Below are 20,133 nucleotides of genomic sequence, written 5' to 3' on the forward strand. Positions count from 1 at the left end.
CATTGCTAGAATGGCTGCAGTAAATGTTCGTAATTAACTATGCAACATTGATTCAAATAAATGTAATATTTAAACTGGCACATTTAAAAGTAATTTTATGAATATATGTACTAAAATAAATTGTGCATATTATCTGAGATCACATTTACTTAAAATGTTCTTGAATCATTATTATTTACAGAATTCTAATATCTCTACAACTTACAATAGAACAAAAAATATTTTTTTATACTATTTTGTCATCAAAAATACAGTTAAGCTTCAAAATTCAAATAACTATAATATATTCTAGATATTTGTAATATGGCAAATGTTTGAAAGAAAAATATAATATATTTCATGGTAAATTTAGATACTAGTGAGATCCGATTATATCCAAAACAAAACCTAGCCAGATAGGATAATTAAGTTGAAACGGATTACTTATACTTGTGAAAAGATTTTGTAGTGTCTGGATTTCTATGCTATGGTCAAAATAATAAGTAATTTGTAATTGACGTAAGTACAAAGAAATTTCCAGATATTATATTCACTGATGTCAACAGTATCATAAGAAATAAAATACATATATATCAAATATTTCAGCAATATATTATTAACAAAACAAATTCTCCTTTTCTAAAATGTATAATGCATTTTTTGGAGCATATAAAAATATAAATGCAACTATTTTGTATAATTACTATAGAGATTCTGCGAATGACAAATAATATTTAAAATGAAATTTAAAAATTAGCACAAACCTATAAAATAGATTCTCAGTCAAATAAATCTAATGCTCTCTTCACAATGGCCCAAGAAGGCGAATGTTGGCGCCTGAATGATCTGCGTAGACACACCGACACTGTGTCGAAGTACGGCAAACATTTGCCAGCAACGCAACGCGACACAAATATTAGTTAGGCCATTGTGAAGGGCAGCATAAGCATATAATTAAAAACTTAACTATATTAAATTAAAGATAAAATAATAATTATAGTGACATAAGAAAACATTTTAACATTGCAAGGCAATATTTAATGTGGATTAAAAAATATTGCTTCAATTAAATATGTATTAGGTATGTATAACTTACATTAAATATATTTAAATAATATTTACTAAATAAAAGAGAGACAAACTATTTCTGTATATTATTATTTGTATTGTTTTGAGATTCATTTCAAGATAACTTATCCAAAGCTATAATATTATCTTATTCTTGTTTTTGTAATAAAAATTTCATTTACAAAAGATATTATTTATCTACATACAAAAAAGGACAAAATAAATTCATAAATGGACTACTATATATTTCGATAATGCAAGAATTATGTACAAGAAAGATATAAAAATGTTGTTTTTAATTCATTTATTATGTATTACGTTTTAAAAAATACAAATAGAACAATCTATTTGCAATTATGATCAGAAAGAATGAATATTTACAACATAATATTATGAACAATAATATATTCTTCAGGAGTGAAATGACCATAAAGATATTGTAATATTTATATGCATTATGATATTATGTTATTGAACAGTTTTATGTGTTACATATAATATTATGTCCACCTCATTATCGAATAATTTGACTTTCTAGAGAGAGGATATATTAGGTTTTAACTTGTCCATATAATAATATCACTAATAATCGACGTTAATGTTTCAAAATGTTTTATAAAATTTACAAAAACATCTACCTAAGTAAATTTATTTCACTGTATCATTTGCAAGAACTGATTTTCTTCGTAGAACGATGAAAGTGATGTATTCAAATCGTTGACAACCATATTAGAGTTACTCGTACACAACGGATGCGTACTACTGGAGACTGTCTCAGGATTGGTCCAGCCCTGACAGCTCTGAACATAAGCCAAAGTTCTTCTGTAAGCTTCTCCGTTCCTTGCCGGACTAGCCCCTTGCGACTGCGATATATCCCATACCTGTACCTCGTCCGCATTCCTATGATTATCACCGCCGGCGAGGGTTGGACGATTTTCTTCACAATTACTGGCAGGCAAATTAACAACCGTAGTGTTTTCGTTGAGAATATTATTTCCGGAGTCGTTGTTGTGTTCAGGACCTCTTAATCGAGTCGTTGTGTCATTTTCTGCAGTAAACTGTCTCCCGTGATTATTTGACATGTAGCCAACGTGGAATTGATTATAGCCTTGGCTATTGTTATAATTAGATGGGAAATTTGTTCTATCATACTGCCACTGATTCGCAAATTGATTAGCATTATAACTTCCAGCTTTATCTTGGAATGCAGAATTATTACCTGTATTGTTCGCCGAAGGATCGTTGCTAAATTGATTAGGGTTCTTTTGATTTTGCTGCACGTTGTTCTGGTGCATCCGCGCTGCATTTTGTAAAGCAGCTGCATTATTATAATGCATTCTAGCGTACGCAGGATTATATGGATTCTGATTATTAAAATCTGAAGACTGCATCACTCCCGGCAGCATAGGCACTCGGTTGTCGCGGCAGTCTTGCAGATGTCTATCGCAAAGGTTCATATTAGAATACTGGTTAATATTTTCATTGGTGTTACTTCCGATACTTCGGTCGATACTCATGGAAGATGCGGCCGATGCGGGCACAGCGTTCATTTGATTGCACTGTGCTTGATATTGCATCAATCTGTTCTGCATTGCCATCTGAGGGTTCATCATCATCATCATGGGTCCGTTGGAATATGAATTCTGACTATTAAAATTGCCTTGATTGTTTGACGGTTTATTCATGGGTACTAAAGGTGGAGGCATATTGGAAACTTGGCTCATCGTCTGTTTGGCATCGTTGGGCTGTGGACTTAACATAGACTTCTGCTGTTGCGGACAGGGGCTCATAACATTACTTTGCGGACTCATTACATTCATATGACTCTGTGGGCTCATTACGTTACCGTGACTTTGCGGGCTCATTACATTTGCATGACTCTGTGGGCTCATTACATTAGTTTGACTCTGCGGGCTCATAATGTTTGGATGCGGACTTTGTATCATGCTTGGAGAATTCATAGCCATATTTTGCATGTGGGCTGGACTCATGGACATATTTTGATGGTGTGGGCTCATAGCCATGCCTTGTTGGTTCATCATGGGGCTCAATGCATTCTGATGCTGAGATGCATTATGGTGCATATTGAGAATGGCTTGCTGGTGATTCTGCTGCGGACTCATTACATTCTGGGGACTCATGACCATGTTTTGGTATGGATTATTCATCGCCATATTCTTTTGTTGCATTAGCATATTTTGTTGTTGGTTTGCGATCATTTGGTTGATGTTTTGATTTTGCGGATGCATCATTTGGTTATGTGGGTGTTGTGCAAACGAATTATTCTGATGGTGTTGCAGCATTGCCAAGTTTTGTCTCTGCATCATCATTGCATGGTTTTGTTGCTGACTCATATCATTCAAATGCTGATTCTGGTGGGGATTTCCAATAAACTGTTGCATTAATCCATTCTGCTGCATGACTCTTACTTGCATTTGTTCTAGATTCAAACTATTTCCCGACCTCATCATCATCTGTTGAGGAATGGGCAAAGAATTCACTTGCTGGTAATTATTACTACTCTGTTTCATCATAGGCATAGGCTTAGTAACGGCTATTTTCGGAGGGGGTTTAGCATTTGTAATTTCTTGTTTCTTCAACAGTTCAATCGGATTGACACCAGAATCCCCCAATGACATAGCGACTTCTGAATTTTGCTTATCATTATTTTCCGAAGGAGCGTCCATAGACATGGCCAAAGGATCTTGACTGGGTTTATTCGGAACTTTGCCACTGTTAACTTCTTTGGGTTCTTTGAAAACAGTTTCATCAGTTTTAGCTTTATTTTTTTCAGTTGTATCTTTGATTTCTTCTTTGATTTGATCTTTTTTATCGTTAGTTTTTGAATTGGCTTCAGTTGGTTCCAAATTTATTGGATCATTTTTTGGCATTTTTTCTTGATCACATTTCTTATTCTCATCCTTTTTGTCAGACGTACCGGTGCTTGCTTGGACAGTATTTGCACTGGAATTATCAGCTGGCGTTTTCTGCGGCTTAGGCATTGGCGTGACGGGTTTGGTGGTTCGGGGGTCATTGGAATCGATGGCCGGCTCCCTGGTGGGGTCGAGTAGGCTTACAAAGGTGTCTACTCCGAGGATGGATTGGTTAAGATATTGCATCATCTCGTCCGGAATGACCAGCTTATTCTCCACCATTTCACCTTCTGCCACCTAAAAGAAGAGACATCATTAAGCTGATAGTCAATTTATTCAAACAACTACAGAAAAAAAATGTACTGAAGAAGGCGACCAGGTTGCGTGAAAGTGGAAACTGCAACAGTATGATTAAAGAGAAGAAAAATCATCAAAATATATGGTAAATCAGCATACCTCTTCCAAATGAACTTCTTGGTTGGGATGATGTACTTGTGCGGCCGTGACCACAGTGGTCGATGACCTTTGGTTTGGTTTCTGGACTGTCGAAGGACCAGGGTTGCCAGTCAACTGTTCCAGATCAGGAATTCGGTCAAAGTTACCCTGGAAAACAAAATTACATGAAACCACCCATTCCTGATAATCAGACAAAACCTTACTCTGTACTTTTTTGAATTAGAGAAATAATAGATAATTCAGGTGCTGACGAGGAGTGCGGATTACATAAGCAAAAATTTACTATTGGACCAGTTTTCACACGACCACATCAGCGCTCGAAATGGAAAAGTTTACGAACCATGGTGCTCGACAGTTTTCAGAAGATATTAACATAGTTATCAAATTTTATGTGTATTTCATAAAAATAAGTGTGCTGGATTTTCTATTACATAATATATGGCCTATCTAGCTCAGACGGTCAAATTATTTATTCCATGAGACGATGTGATAATTTTATTGATTTCAAGAACAGGAACGGCGCTCTGGTGCGCTCCAGTCCATTTCGAGCCCTGTACTATATATTATACATATAACATAATTTCAATATCAAATTGCTTTGTATGAAAAGTTATGAACATTTATTTCTAACATTGGATTACTCTCTCTTTTTCTGTGTGTAATATGTAGTTATTATTTTCATAGCAATGTATCTAATTTAAATGTTTTATTACTTCAAACACTAAAAACATAAAGAAATAAATATCAATATTTTTTCATAGAATAGTAATCCATTGATATTGTTATACTTCATAGAATGTTGAAAGCAGTTTAAGTAGAGTTATTCAAACTTGAAATCAATCGCATAATTAATCAATCAATTAATTAATCAATTTACAAATCTTGGTCACCTCAAGGCATGTATTCATTCAACCATCAACTTCTAGATTATACCTACAGTCAATAGTATAAAATTTGTAACTGTAATACAAGAGGGAAAAGTGTTTCTTGTGTACCTTGGTATCTTCTTCGTTGCTGATGTTAGACTGTCCAGAAAGCCTCCGAGCCTCCTCTTTAATCTCATCAGGAGACAATAACGTTCCTTCAGCACCATTTGCCAACTCTTGAAGGCTCTGAAATTGACATGGATTTATTACATTATACACTTATACATACATAGTTTAACAATCAAATAATAAATATACTGCGAGATTTTCATACCTGAGCAAGTAACGTTGCAGCGGCTAAATGTGATGGAGGAGCGGGGGCGTAACCGGAAACTTGACTGGATCTGTAAATAATAAAACATTTAAAGAAATAGTGTAACAGCGGTCCGGATAGTGAGGTAACACCGTTAAGACACCCAACCACTCAAAAGGCCCCCTTCTCAATTAACTAGAAAGGAAAAGGAGGGTTAGGAGGTCTAAATTCAGGCAGTTGTGTCATATTATACAAAGAGAAACCATATTTGACATTTCTTGCAGGTGGCCAAAACCCTTATTGGCCTATTTACTTGATCCAATTTAAGATGGCAGTTAGCTGTAATAAACATACTATCCAGCATTGAAATTTCCCTCGCATAATGGCTATTAAGAATTTAATTGAGTATTTCACGTTATCTAATATCAACATTGGTCAGTACAATGTAACATTTTACAAAAAATGTCAGTCGTGCTTTAAATTTAACTGATTGTATTTTTTTTTAAAAGTGGTTCTTATGCTGTGTTTTGATGTCTTCAATTAATAAAAAAAAAATGTTCTTATAGGAGAGTTTTTTGATACCATGGTTAAGTTGCGTGATTGACTGATTAATGGAAGCAACAGACAGGGGCAATATGACCGATTTAGCTAACTGACTTCTTAAAGCGGATAATAAACCTCTTCAGAAGTATAATCTCTTGTATTTACTTAACATTGCCTCTACAATCTCAAAATACGAGACGACAGTGAATTAATGGCAGAAACAAAATATTGGCATACCTTCTGCTACTTCCTGGTGAGATGGGATCATAAAATGGTGACCCATGATGTTGTGGCGCACCTTGGGCGTGAGGTAGTGGCACAGCAGCACTCGTTCGGTGATTCGCTGACACCATTGAAGCTTGGCTGCTTTTTCGGGAGACGTCAGACGATCTAAAGAAAATAAGAATGTTGGCCATTACAACATGCAATTATTAGTTTTTAAAGTTTAAAACTTTCATTGTTATTCCTTGTTTCACATATAAAGCAATTGATTTATCAGTGTTCTTGGATTACGTATGCAAAATATGAGTAGATGACGTTAATTCTGTAGTGTTGTTAATTCAGTGATTTCCAACCTTTTGTGTTTGGGGAGGCCTTAGGACATTTTCTCGAAACCTAGTCTGTAAATATTAAATTCCAGGTAGGAAAATAATAAAATGTGCATAAATACATGTAAGGCAGTAGACAGTGCAGTATGGAGACAAAGTGCCACTTAGTAGTTTTTTAAGTAGACAAAAAATGTTCTCTTATTAGTTATACAAGATTTTTTGTCTCAAAATAAACAGTGTACTGCAGGCGAAAAAATTGATGGGATAGTTATTTTAACATACCTTTTGTCCAAACCTATTGGGCAGACCAGTAAATACTAAGTTCTCAATAAAATTGGACAACACCTGAGACCACATGTAATAATCACGGTAGTAATATAATTATATGGATTAATTACGAAGGTGATTACTCTTGCATTGGTAGAATTTGAAACACCTCAGATAACATAGTTGTTAGGATTGGATGATTCAAATACTCACTGGGACAGTGAAAGATATCAGTTTCGAATCCCAATCAGATCAACTTTTTCTAAGAGGAGTGTTTTTCTGAATTATGTATTTTCATAAATAAATAAAAAACATACCTGTGTCCAAATAGACTACTGGCTGTGGAAATTCCGCTATCTCTCCGCGCAGGCTGATCAGATGGAATGCTTGCCAACTCAGTTACCTGCCTTTCCAGGTCCTGACATCCTCGGCGACTCAGCCCACCTGGTCACGAAAAGAAAAATACTTACAACGGTGTAAATAAATATTATGTTTTATATAATTAGCAACGCACTTTCCAGTGGATATTTTTTTAAATAAAATTATTTTTTTTGGAATGAAAAAATGTTTTAGTAGGTAGGTATTAAAAAAAAATTACCTGACACATGTGGTCTCGGAGGACCAATAAATCTCCCCCCACCTGCCACACCCATTTTACTGCCAAATCTGAAATAACAACATTTTTATGATAAATATGCAATAAGATGACGTGATACTTAAAGAGTTTGATACACATTATAAAAAGACAGGTAAATCAATAATATTAGGTAGTATAAAATGAAATTAATTACTTAACAGATTTATTTATGGTTTACCTGTGAGGTGCTGGTCTCTCACCGATGGCTACCATTGCTCGAAGCATTAGAGGAAGCTCACCCATTTCTCCTAATAACTCCTCTTCTTCCAGCACCTGTAGATGAAAATATTTATAAGCGTTTGTAGACAGATAACAATGGTTTTACTTTTCTAAAGTTCCTTATAAAATTTCGCTTTAAAAAATGTGTCTTACCTCTCCATCTAGTTGGAAGTATGGCGCTCTGCCTTCTTCGACGAAATGTCCAGCCAATCCGGGAGATACAAAGTCCAGATCGTCTCCACATTGCCGAGAAAGCTAAAAAGTTCAAAAATATATTTCAAAATAGTATTAACAACACACCTGATGTGTGTAATGTATTCACTCTAGCAATACATAATTAGTACCTAGTGTGCACAAATAAGAAAATCATGCACCACACCAATGGTTGACCCGATCCGTTGATATTGTGTCATATGTACCTTAAATTGGTACTTGAGATCAAAGTACTAAGAATTAAGCTCGATGTCTACTATTTATAGATCTAGCAGTACAAATTGTTCTCTAAGTAATTTAATATATCATTCAGTATTTTTCATACTATGATGAGCTTATTTCCTAATTCGAACATAGGACAATGTATCTTGGTATACTATCTAAATTTACAAAACCAAAATCTGCTCCGAGATGTGAAATCAATATACGGATATAAAAATATGTTTACCTGTGCTGGCGACATGGCGTGGTCTGACTCGGATTTGACACTGGCGCTCGACCTGGAAGCTGCTCTTCCGCCTGTCGCTCCCCCTTCCCAACGAGGGCTGCTGCTGTCGCCTCCTCCTCCCATTCCCAAACCGCCTTCTGACTCTTCATCACGATGGTTACCGCCTTGAAATCATGCAACACACATTGCAGTCAATAATCAAACCGTTTGACAGGAAGTTATATTAAAATTGTCTATAAATGTAAAATCTTATTATACCTGCATCAGACTTGATTAGATTTCAATAGCTTATCGTCGTTAATAAACCATTATTAGGAATATATTCAAAGGGACAAAAAAACTCTGTTATCAGGCGGGTTTCCTGTCATGTATTTTCAAGATATTACTAAAACCCATGTTAACACAAGGTTTTTCATACCTCCATATTATAGTGCACGATTTGTTTACAGTACGCATGCGTGAAATAAATATTGGTCGATTTTTTAATTCTAATATACCAATCAACCAATCTTGTCGTATTTTATAATAGAATGTGTAAATAAACGTATTTTTAAAAGGTTGTGTCTTTTGTGGTATTGCACTTACACTGCCATTTATCACTTTGTAATAAGTACCAGCATTATTAAAAAATAATAATCAATATAATAACCTCATAATTTGCAAGCCCTATTTTTAAAAATGCACTATTTGAAATCAAGATAATTTTAGAATAAATAATTTGATTTATGAATTACGAATTATTAGTGCTAAGTTTTAAAATTAAAATTTGTTTCTTTCTATTTCACTTCATTACTACAAAAAAGCACACATACAAAAAAATAATGCTGTGTAAATTTAAGCTATCCATATAACTCTAGGACAATAATTAAATTAATTCACATACCTTTATGCTTTTTGTTGGCATAAAATTCAGCCCCGTGAACTGTTTTGACGTGCTTCCGCAGTGACGAAGGGTCGGTATATCTTTTGGTACAACCAGGCGCCTTGCAGACATAGGGTTTCTATTTAAAAAAAAAAAAAAAAAAAATCTATTAGATTGCTTGGCTAGATGGCGTAAACGCTGTAATACTTCATGTTATCAATAAGCCCTTCGCCGGAAAATACATACTGCTAGTTTTCGGCAAATCAATGCCAGACAAAACTCATTGTTTAATCTTGACAACAGATACTACTAGAGATGGTTAGGCAAGTCACATTATTTTTTAATTCCCTTGTGTTTAGTCAATATCATCTTAAAACAAAGATTTCGGAATAACACTACTTTTCCGGAGAGGCTCAATATTATAAATCAAAATAACTTTGTAATAAATTTCATATTTTCATATGTATGTAAATATATACCTGAGACATCTCCTTTTCCTTTCTATAGCAGCATAATACAAATAAGAGTATGTTGTTAATTAATACATAGTTATTATAGAAAAAAGTACTGTCCTATTGAATCATGTTAACCAAACAACAGAGAAATTAAATACTTTTACAGTTTGTAGGGTATCTCTTCTAAAATATGATCATGTCAAGACATGATAATCAAAAATATTGGACAATAATCTAAACTAAAATCATTCTTTACATGACACTTGTAGAGCGCCTCTTGCTCACCTAAGATAGACGTAGACTTTAGGACAAAACAAAAATTATCTGCCGTATCTATGGACTTAACAGGGAGAGCGATAATATTGAAGGAGAAGATACAATACTAAGCTCTACAGTCACATTGTAACAGAGTATAAGTAATTACGATTGCATGACTGAGCTGTCTCACATCCACCATATTATGAACTTGAGCAATCTAATAGAGCACATAAGAGGCAGACCAATATTCACAAGTTAAAATAGAGTTTCCAATAATGACTGCTCTATACTTGAGATACTGTACTAGAAAGTGGTCACTTTAAACAGAGACAGGTGGAGAGAGTTGGAGAAACTCAGGACCTACCCCGGATTATTGTGCTTCTGATAGTGAAGACGACTGGATAATAATTTCATGGCAGATAAAACAGGAAGTGTAGTTTGTTAGTACGTACATGGTAACGATAAAAACCAGATATCAATATAACATTAAAATATTAACAGAGTAAAGAAGATTAAGAATGTTTACCTCATTGCTGTGAGTCCTATTTTGATGTTTAGCCCTGTCGCTGGCATTAGAGAAAGCTTTGGAGCATCCAGGATATTCGCAGGTGTAGGGTTTTTCACCAGTGTGACTCCGCAGGTGAGTTTTTAAGTTTTCTAATCTGGAATACGCTTTGCAGCATCCTTCAAACTGGAATGAAAAACGATTATTAAATTATTTGTAGTCACCGCATCATGCCTTTTTCCAAAAGTCGCTAACATCGAGTATAAAATATTGTGAATGCCGTCATTATTGTGGTAGAAAAACACCAAAATAATGTCAAATATCAGACAATGAATGATTATCATTATTTGGAGGCATTTGAAAACGGAAATCACGTGTGGTGCCATCAGAAGGAATAGCTAGTTGATAAATTTGATACACGGGCAAAATATACTGTAGTAAGACAATGGTACCAACCAAGAGGTTGTTTACTGTGAACTTACGGTACATTTATGTGGCTTCTCCCCAGTATGGCGTCTCATATGTACGACGAGCATGTACTGAGCCTTAAAAGGTTTCTCAAGGCGAGAGCATCCTGACCAGCGGCAGACAAACACCTTCTTGCTGCTGTGGATGTGCTCTGAGCTGATATGTTTCACCAGGTCGTCAGGAGTTGGAAATTCTAGTTGGCAGTCCACCTGTAAACATAAATCTCTCAATAACAATGATCTTGTTGTAACATATACATTGAAAGAATTACCAAAATAAAATTATCCATCATAGACCTTGTTTAGTATTTATTGGTTAATTAAAAAATTGTTTAAAAAAACAATACAATATTTAGGAATATTAAATTCTTCTTATTGATTAGAGGCCATTCTACAATACCTCAGATACATACGTTAATTAGAAGAAATCACTTAACCCTAGGTATGTAATAAAAGCATTCATGTTTTACAGGTACAATTGTGAAAATATGGATCATAATTTGTGTTCCCTTGAGTTTTTAAGGGTTTACGCCCATTGATATGCTACTGGATGAATCATATGCTTCTTAAAATGACGCCCGATTTTCAGCGACTTGGCCAGTGTTAAAACTTACTGTTTAATATCAGCGGACTTAACTCGATATAAGCTCACTTAATATTTGTCTCGAAAACGACCTGGCAATAATTATGAGTAAGCCCGATCTAGCTTGCATCTTACTCTAACTAATAGTCAGCGCATGACGACTTGCTCTGTCCGCCCAGACATGAATTTTTGGTAGCATGCAAGCTTTGAGTTGCAGCACCCTTAGGGCACTATTCCAAGAACGCAAATTTAGTTTTACAGCCAGGGCAATACGGGTGAAATTCGGGAATCCATGTTAGTGGTCTTAACGCATTATACCTACAAGGAAATATTATAAGACGATATTCGTAATATCTTCTTTTGTGGTACATTTTTAAAATGACACTTGTATGGGAACTCCTCATCTAGTAGTATATCAATGGTTACGCCACATGTAAAATTGATTGTCTACTTAAAAACTTGAATGAAATTTGTGAATTAAAAGATAAGCTGGTACCTAATATTATGTATTGTTTCTTTCAGTACAAAAGCAATATTTTATTCCCTTCAGTATAAGATTACATATAGGTATGAATGATATCTAGCAAATATCAAGTCAAATATCAATTATTTTATTATGAACTTTTTGTGCACATATGCAATAGTAAATTAGAGGGAACATTGATTCTCCACTATAAGTTTAATAGGAAGTATTATCTAAAATTCTAAAACAAGACTACATAATATTATATTTAAGACTACATACATAATAACACAAGCAATGTAGGTGCTTATTTCCTGTTAATACACATTCAATGTAAAATATTATGGATGTGGGTTGTCATCCACAGGCATTTTTCAATACATATGTAATTTAAAAAAAAAAAAGGAGCTGTCTTCCTTTATTAATATAATATGTATGACTTATCAGTTATCACTATAAAGAATTAGCCTTCCATAAAAATTGTTAAACATTGTCCTGAGAGACAAAATAGAGATAATGATTGCCAACTTCTATTAACAGAGGCCACTAAATATGATGGTCTTACCCAATGACAATTGGTTTCAATGAAATCTGCAGGTTCATCCCTTAAATCAGGCGTATCATTGACGGTGCTCTCGGCGGCGGCTGCCAGAGGCCTCTCGGGGCGAGATGGAGTCGACTGAGGCTGCGCAACGCTAGAATGGCGGATATCGGAAGTCCGGCGAGATGGAGATGGGCCAGCTACGCATGACGTCGGACTATAAACCATAATAAATTATTTTTTATTCCACTGAATTAACCTTGCAGAAGGATGATGAAAAAATCTGTAGTTATTTTTTTTAGTGCATAGCAAGGTGATGAAAAATCTATAGTTATTTTTTTTAGTGCATAGCAAGGTGATGTGAACATATTCACACAATTTTTCTACCCAAAAGATTTCATCTGGGTTTATACCGGACTTCTCAGTTTAACCAAACCAGAGTAAGCAAGACCTTGGATGATAATGTCACTGTTCTGGCAGAAGACACTAATTCGAAAAAATGACATATTGAGTTAGTTATACCACAATGTTCCTTATTTCAAACTTTACCGTCTGGAAACCTTCTTAATAAATAAACAGTCTTTATTTTAAAGTCATCCTTTTTACAATTACTTAATAAACCAACATGATAGACCATTTCAAACAATTTAACTAGTTCAAAGTCAAATTACTCAAAACTGGTATTCTCCAGTTAGTGTTCTGCCAGAACAGAGACGAATTATGAGGGTGTGAAAATAATGATCCCACAAACTATGAATATGGCACTGAAGGAGTGTTGCCAACCATACTACAATTAGAGTACAACACTATAATTTTGAAGGATTGGAGACGAAAAATATTACTGTACTTCATTCAGAAATACTAATTTTTACACTTTTCTACTATAAAGATGTCAACACAGCGCTGAGGACACCACTGTATCTGGTTGTTGCATCCATACAATCAACATATTGAAAGCCAATGATGCGGCCATTGCAGTGGTCAGGGTATGGATCAGAAATGTTAAGATACATCTCTCTAATATTGGAATTACCAAAAGTCAATGACACCTGTCCTTGACAGCAGGTGTAAAAGTAATTAGTAAAGAATAATGCAAATCAACCAATATAAATCAAATGGCCACATTACAGGAAATCAATACCATCATTTTTCTTGCCATGGGGAAATGAGTGATAAGTTGATATCTTTATTTTGTCAAAATATTTTAATGTTTAAAAAAATATTTATAAATTTATAAATACCAACAAAAAAAAATGTTTATAAAAATCTAAAATTTCAGTTCAAAAAATTGTGGCTGCTAAGTGGCTGCCCTTGTCAGACAATTATCCACTTTGAAAAACATAAGCACAGGATAGTCTCACCTGTCAGCTTCCATGACGCTGGGTCCTTCCGGCCTGATGGCAGTTTGTGGTGGGGTGCAGGCGCCTCCCGCGCTGCCCACTGGCCCCCCGCTGCCTCCGCTGCCTGACAGATGAGCAGCCCTGCCAATGAAAACACTACCACAAGTAGTGCCGACACCATGTATTAATATATGAGCCGATTCACATTCAATTGTCTGAATTCTGTTTGACTTTAAAAAAAAAATTTCGTCCAATAAAAAAGAGGCGGTAAACACTCTACTACCATTTGCCACCAATCTCTGTGGCAATCTGTCTCGTCAATGTCGATGGTCACAATCAAAAATTCTAAAACATCATCTTTAATATTTCATGTACAAAAATTACGGCTCTTTCAAGCATCAGCCCTGACACAAAAGTTACATTCAAAAGAATTGAGCATCATTTACCTGCTAATTATTCTTAATGGAGTTCAGCATGCAATTAAAAGAATAATACAATATGATTATTTCTATCATGAAACATGTGAAATATTATTTAACTACTTGAAAAAGTTATATGTACCTAGGTGTCATGAAAATGTTATAATATGTAATTTAAAAAGTGTTACTAACACATGAAAAAGGTTGGGAAGAACTGGTTGAGACAACAAAAATCAACTACAAATTACAAGGACTTTTGCATACATAACAATAATGCAGCGCTCGAAATGGAAAAGTTTACGAACCGGAGCGCTCGACAAATTTTTTGAAGATAATTACATAGTCATCAAGTGAATACGTGTATTAATTAAGGCTCTAAGTACCAAAAAGTAGTATTGCCTGTAGTTACAAAATACCGAGTCGTTGTAGTAAAATTTCATGAAGCAGACCTTTTGAAAAATGTGGTTTTACAGTGTGAAGTAATCACGGCAGCTTATATAATTTTAGCTATTAAGACCTCGCAAGTGTCAACACACCATCGTCAGCCATTTTATATTGAACGAGGTTGACCACCGTAGTGCTATTTACACCATTATAAATAAAACAGGCCAACGGACTTACAACGTCGACAGGTTTAAATATTTTGCTGTATTTTTTTGACTTGCTTGAGGCACTTAGACCATAGTTGAAGTTATTGGCGTTAGTATGTAGAACACTTTTCTATAAAAATGTCAGTTTTTTGTTTTTGGTACTTAGCGCCTTAATTAATACACGTATTCAAGTCGTATGTGTATTTCATAAAAATAAGTGTGTCAGATTTTCTATTCTATGGCCTATCTAGCTCAGACGGTCAACATATTTTTTCCACGAGACGGAGCAATAATTTTACAAATTTCACGAGCCGGAACGGCGCTCTGGTGCGTTCCGTTCCATTTCGAGCCCTGCAATAATGTTATCTCTATAAAATCATTTTCTGACAAAAAAATCATATTTTGCAAAATATATAAGGAAATCATAGCTGATATTAAATTGTGCAAAAGAAACAATTAAATAAATGAAGAAATAGTAAAAATGCAAACCTGTGCAGGTGTGGCAACAGAGGGTGGGCATGAGCATGTGGCACATGTGGCTGGCCGTACATGGAAGGCGGAGGAAGCAGAGGTCCTCTGGCCAAGAGGGGCGGCAGAAGACCGCTGGCTCCCAACCCGAGCGCAGGGGACAGGGTTCCAGCGCTGAGGTGACCATAGCTTCCACTGGCGCTCGCTCTCGATGCTGCAAGAGGGGCGAGGCTGGCCGGCGACAGGCGCACCACAGAACCCAACTCCCACGAGTCCGAGTAAGGAGACCAGCATACTGCGCGTTTTCGACCACCACGACGCCCTGGAAAGTGATATAAATAAATTTAAAGCAACAGGTATTTTCATGACAAAACAATAATAATTCAAATGTCATGTCACTCGGATGCAAATCTGACAATCATGATTGTATTGACATCTCTAGATGCCAACCCCATACAGATGGGACAAACCTTTTTCGCAAGATTCCATGCTACAATATCACTGAGAATCTCAATGACAGAATGTAACATAATACCGGTCTTAAGCACGTTTTATATTATTGATATTTTATATTGATAATCTGGAGGATTAAATAACATTACCTACAATCACATTATTATAATAAATTTTCTACATAAAATAACAAAGCAATATTGAGTATACTTGTAGCTTACCATCTAAGCTGTTGGAGAGATCAGGTCCAAGCGGAGCACCAGTCAATAGTTCCGGAGGTAAGCGACCAGCACTGAGGTACTCCAAGCCTAGAACAATATAAACAAAATGTCAACATTGTAGTGACACCCTTTCTTTATGACAGACAACCATCTTGACAACTCCAGACCGCTCTCGCTCAAAAAACCAATTCGCCACACATTTTGGGTTTGCAATGCACCACGAATGCACAGAGTTCATTCCACCCATTTGAACGGTATTTTTCAGATTTAGTATCTGCCTTCCAACCGCGGGATCAAAGAGCGTTTTTTATCAATACTCTTCTCCCATGTACACTCATACAAGGAGAGAAATAATAATAGGTACTATGTTATTAATATTATAATTATTCCGACCCACGACATACATCGCCAAATTTATAATGTACCTACTGACGTCCATATCAAACCAGTTAGATTTTCTTTTAACCTTTTCCCGCACATGTAAACAAAATATTATATAGGTACGTATCTTTATAAGTTTTTCTGTGCCCCAATAAATCAGTTTGCATAAACAGTGTTGATCTTGAAGCAACCCCCCTTCCCTCACCTAAAACATTCCACCTCTTCTCTACCGCGATTCCAACCGTATTGGTCCAGAGCCATGAAAACGGTTTGTTAGTGGGTATTAAAAATGTAACAGTGGCCATTTTTCCAATTTTTTAAATATTTAATTGATTTTTAGATTAATAATTATTTAGAAAACACGCATATTTAAAAAATATATTAGGAACCTACCCCTACTTCATGACGAAGCTTCATGGAAAACCACCACCAATCAAGGGTTTAAATGGAGAAATGACAACAATATACATAATGGTAATAATATTATGTATGAAATATATTACGAGGGAATTGTTTGATAGGTGTGGCCAAATTATAATTATCTTGTTATGCTACCGTTTGCCTTATGATCACTGGTTTATTTTCCTTGATATCTTTTTTAATTTAACAAGGTGCCTACTAAAAATGAATGAAATCATTATAGTAAAAAAAAAAACAAAGAGTTGAAACCATTTTGGAATTCTTGCAATTTAAATGTCTCAATTTTGATACAATATTATGCATACACACTCCCACACAGAACTCGTAGATAAGTATAGGGGCATTTTCGCCAAAGTTTGTACATGTTTGAAATTTGGGTAATATTATTTTTTCACTCAAATTAACCATTTTTATATAGCTAGCAGATTCCTTGTTCTATTGCTGAATTGGTGATAGCAATTTTTCAGCAAAATATTGATTAATACAATATTTATATCATTTTTATTATGAAATTGGGCATAATAAGTTTCCGTTCCGTGACTACGAAACTTAGCTTTTAAAACATGAATGAAACACTTTTTATCACTTAAAAGAGCTCTATTAGATTAAAAAAACCATACACTTCAAAATAAAACTACAAATAGTCAAAAAATATTATTGAATTTTAATTCTTGGGCACATTTCGTTCCCCTCCGTTACCCTATGTCTATAATGGCAGAGCATTTTTCCTTTAGTATTTGAAAAAACCAATCAATGTTCGTTCTGCTATTTTTTTAAAGACAATAATCACTTTTACTAAATTTTATTGGAAAAATAAATAAGTTTCGTTATTTAATAATCAAATGAAAAATAGTTAACGTTCAACTTTTTTGGGGACATTTTCGGAATGGAACGAAATGGTAACGGAGTGTAATTTGTAAAGCTTAAGTTACATGTTACCATAAAAACAAATTTTTGTTTTATGAAATTTATTTGAATTTTTTGATAGACAGATAAATATTCAACGTGCGTCAAAATAACAAAACAAATCAAACTTAATCACTAAAATAGACATATTTTATAATAAATTTCACAATACTTGTAAAATAAGGTAGGTAATAATTTTGACACACTATACATTACCATAACTTTATTTGGCATTTATATTATTTGTAACTCAGATAAAAAATATTTTTAAGCAAATTAACAATATATGAAAAAAAAAATCAGCAAGGGATTCAGACGCGAGTTCCTAGCGCGGCACGGAGTATATAACTTTTACGAAAATAATTATAGTCAAACTCGGTTATTACGATCTCTGACATAGCGAGATCTCGGATGTAATAACGAAACATTTGTTGACAATTGGTTTATGATTTTCGCCATACATTTAATTCTTTCACTGTTATAACGAGCAACTTATCGGATATACCGAGCTAAAATACTGTTAATGTGTCGACCGTTTTAAAACATTTCGACCCTAAGCAATAAAATCCGATTGGACAGGATGCCGCCGGGGTCGGATTACGTTTATGACACTAGTAAAGTGTCTAAGTACCTACCTTATTGGTGTTTCACCGACAATAATAAAAAAGTATCCACGCATATGGTTGAAAAATCCAAGGTTTGTGAAGTCCGTAGGTACCTACCAGCGTTAATTACAATAAACAACTTCTTTTGTAGTTTATGAATGCCATGCTCGTTTCGGGGATTTTTACGATGGTTTCCAAATTTTTTATTTTCGGCTTTTTGTGTAATGTGACATGCTCATTTAAAAATACCTATTCTCTGATATAACGAGTAACGCTTATAACAAGCAAATTCAGTCGGTCCCATCTTCCTCGTAATAACCAAGTTCGAATTTATGTTGTCTTGAAATTTAATTGTATTCATCAACATAAAATGTAGCTATACAGGTTGATTGTAATCAAGACGTACTTTTCTGACATTTCGTGAATACCTACAGTTCTAGGTATTAAATCTAATCGAGTACACATTTCTGTTAAACGTGACAAAAAAATACTTTTTCATACATTTTTATAAATTTCTATGCCTAAAATGTATGGAGAAGTTTTAAAATTTTGGTGGCGTATAACAGAAAGAGTATGACAGAGCCAGTGCCTGTCTCGCAATTATTTCAGTCTGGTGTTTTTTCTTTTCCTTCTGTTGTTTTTTTTTATCTCCATACTTTTATGTGCGCTATTTTTGCGTATTCAGACATATCACATACTTTTTTAATCTTTATTATATTATTATATTATAGTCAGGTTATTTTTTATATTTTTTAATGAAAATATTTTTGTTTTTCATACGAACAGACAAAATAATTTTTTTTATAATCTATGAAGAACTAAACACACACTGTAAACCCAACTTTATGCATGCCATTTCGTTACTTTTACATTCCACATATACGTTACCACCAATATAGTTTCGGAGTGGAAGTAACGGATTCTGTTTCAGAAGTGTTTGAAGCCAAAATTTAGCTTAGTTTTATTGTTAAACCTGCGATATGTTTTATTATATCTGTAGTATGAAAGATAAGCTCCATATGTGTAGTATGTGAAATAGAAATATGTGTTTTCTTACCTTATAAATCGTGGTAACAGTAGTGGAACTTCTTAAATGACCAACCCAGAAAGCAACCTGTTCCGATAGCGATACCGACACACACCAACAATTTAAAGTGTACATGGCGATCAGTGTTATACAAAAATGTTGCTACATTAAAAAAAAACATATTTATAGTGAAAATTTTTCGCCTTCATGCTAAAATCGTGGTAACGGAATGTGGAGTTCCACTTTTTCAAATATCCTGGGACACACTTTAAACGTGATTTTTTTTCAATATTGGTACAAATTTACGAAAAAACTATATATTTTCCAAAAATATATAATGTAAGCTGTTGAAAACACTACGAATTTAATTTTACACACTCAAAATTAATGACGAAATCAGACTTTGTTTATTTGAATTTATGGGTGGGACATGGTAAAAACGCACTACCTTTCGATCTAAATAATCAATTAAAAATATATACAGGTCAGATAGTTGTATTTAACTGATTGAATAGAGTAAATTAATAAATTTGCATGTTAAAAGTACATAACTTTCCAACATTTTATAATATAATAACTATGAAAAAATCAATCAAAGTCATGGGACATGCCAAAAACGCAATGTACAAACTTTGGCGAAAATGCCCATAGGATGGCCCGCGAGAGGTGAGGTATAATTTAATTATTTAAAAATTTAATGTAACATGCCACCAAGATACACGAAAGAAAGTAGTTTTTC

At 34.4% G+C, this 20,133-nt stretch overlaps 1 protein-coding gene across 2 annotated transcripts in view; it reads right to left on the reverse strand.

Moving 5' to 3' along the window:
• Positions 1-1,559: 1,559 nt before the first annotated feature.
• Positions 1,560-20,133, reverse strand: part of LOC147067505 (uncharacterized) — a 164,605-nt gene continuing 146,031 nt past the window's right edge. Inside the window, exons 4-20 of one of the 2 annotated variants that reach the window (XM_085953887.1) lie at positions 16,056-16,142; positions 15,403-15,703; positions 13,926-14,045; positions 12,589-12,781; positions 10,993-11,187; positions 10,532-10,696; positions 9,314-9,431; positions 8,431-8,594; positions 7,923-8,024; positions 7,729-7,823; positions 7,512-7,579; positions 7,231-7,357; positions 6,336-6,488; positions 5,577-5,646; positions 5,372-5,488; positions 4,377-4,523; positions 1,560-4,217 (exon numbers count right to left, since the gene is read on the reverse strand). In XM_085953887.1, coding sequence (XP_085810013.1) covers positions 1,701-4,217; positions 4,377-4,523; positions 5,372-5,488; positions 5,577-5,646; positions 6,336-6,488; positions 7,231-7,357; positions 7,512-7,579; positions 7,729-7,823; positions 7,923-8,024; positions 8,431-8,594; positions 9,314-9,431; positions 10,532-10,696; positions 10,993-11,187; positions 12,589-12,781; positions 13,926-14,045; positions 15,403-15,703; positions 16,056-16,142 — 4,739 coding nt within the window. In that variant the 3' untranslated portion in view covers positions 1,560-1,700. Of the gene's footprint in view, positions 4,218-4,376; positions 4,524-5,371; positions 5,489-5,576; positions 5,647-6,335; positions 6,489-7,230; positions 7,358-7,511; positions 7,580-7,728; positions 7,824-7,922; positions 8,025-8,430; positions 8,595-9,313; positions 9,432-10,531; positions 10,697-10,992; positions 11,188-12,588; positions 12,782-13,925; positions 14,061-15,402; positions 15,704-16,055; positions 16,143-20,133 lie in introns of both variants that reach the window. The other variant, XM_085953886.1, reaches the window with a different exon arrangement.

Source organism: Rhyacophila brunnea, unplaced genomic scaffold (assembly GCF_057557595.1).
Source record: "Rhyacophila brunnea isolate RB1 unplaced genomic scaffold, BYU_Rbru_1.0 scaffold_4, whole genome shotgun sequence".
Taxonomy (NCBI): Eukaryota; Metazoa; Arthropoda; class Insecta; order Trichoptera; family Rhyacophilidae; genus Rhyacophila; species Rhyacophila brunnea.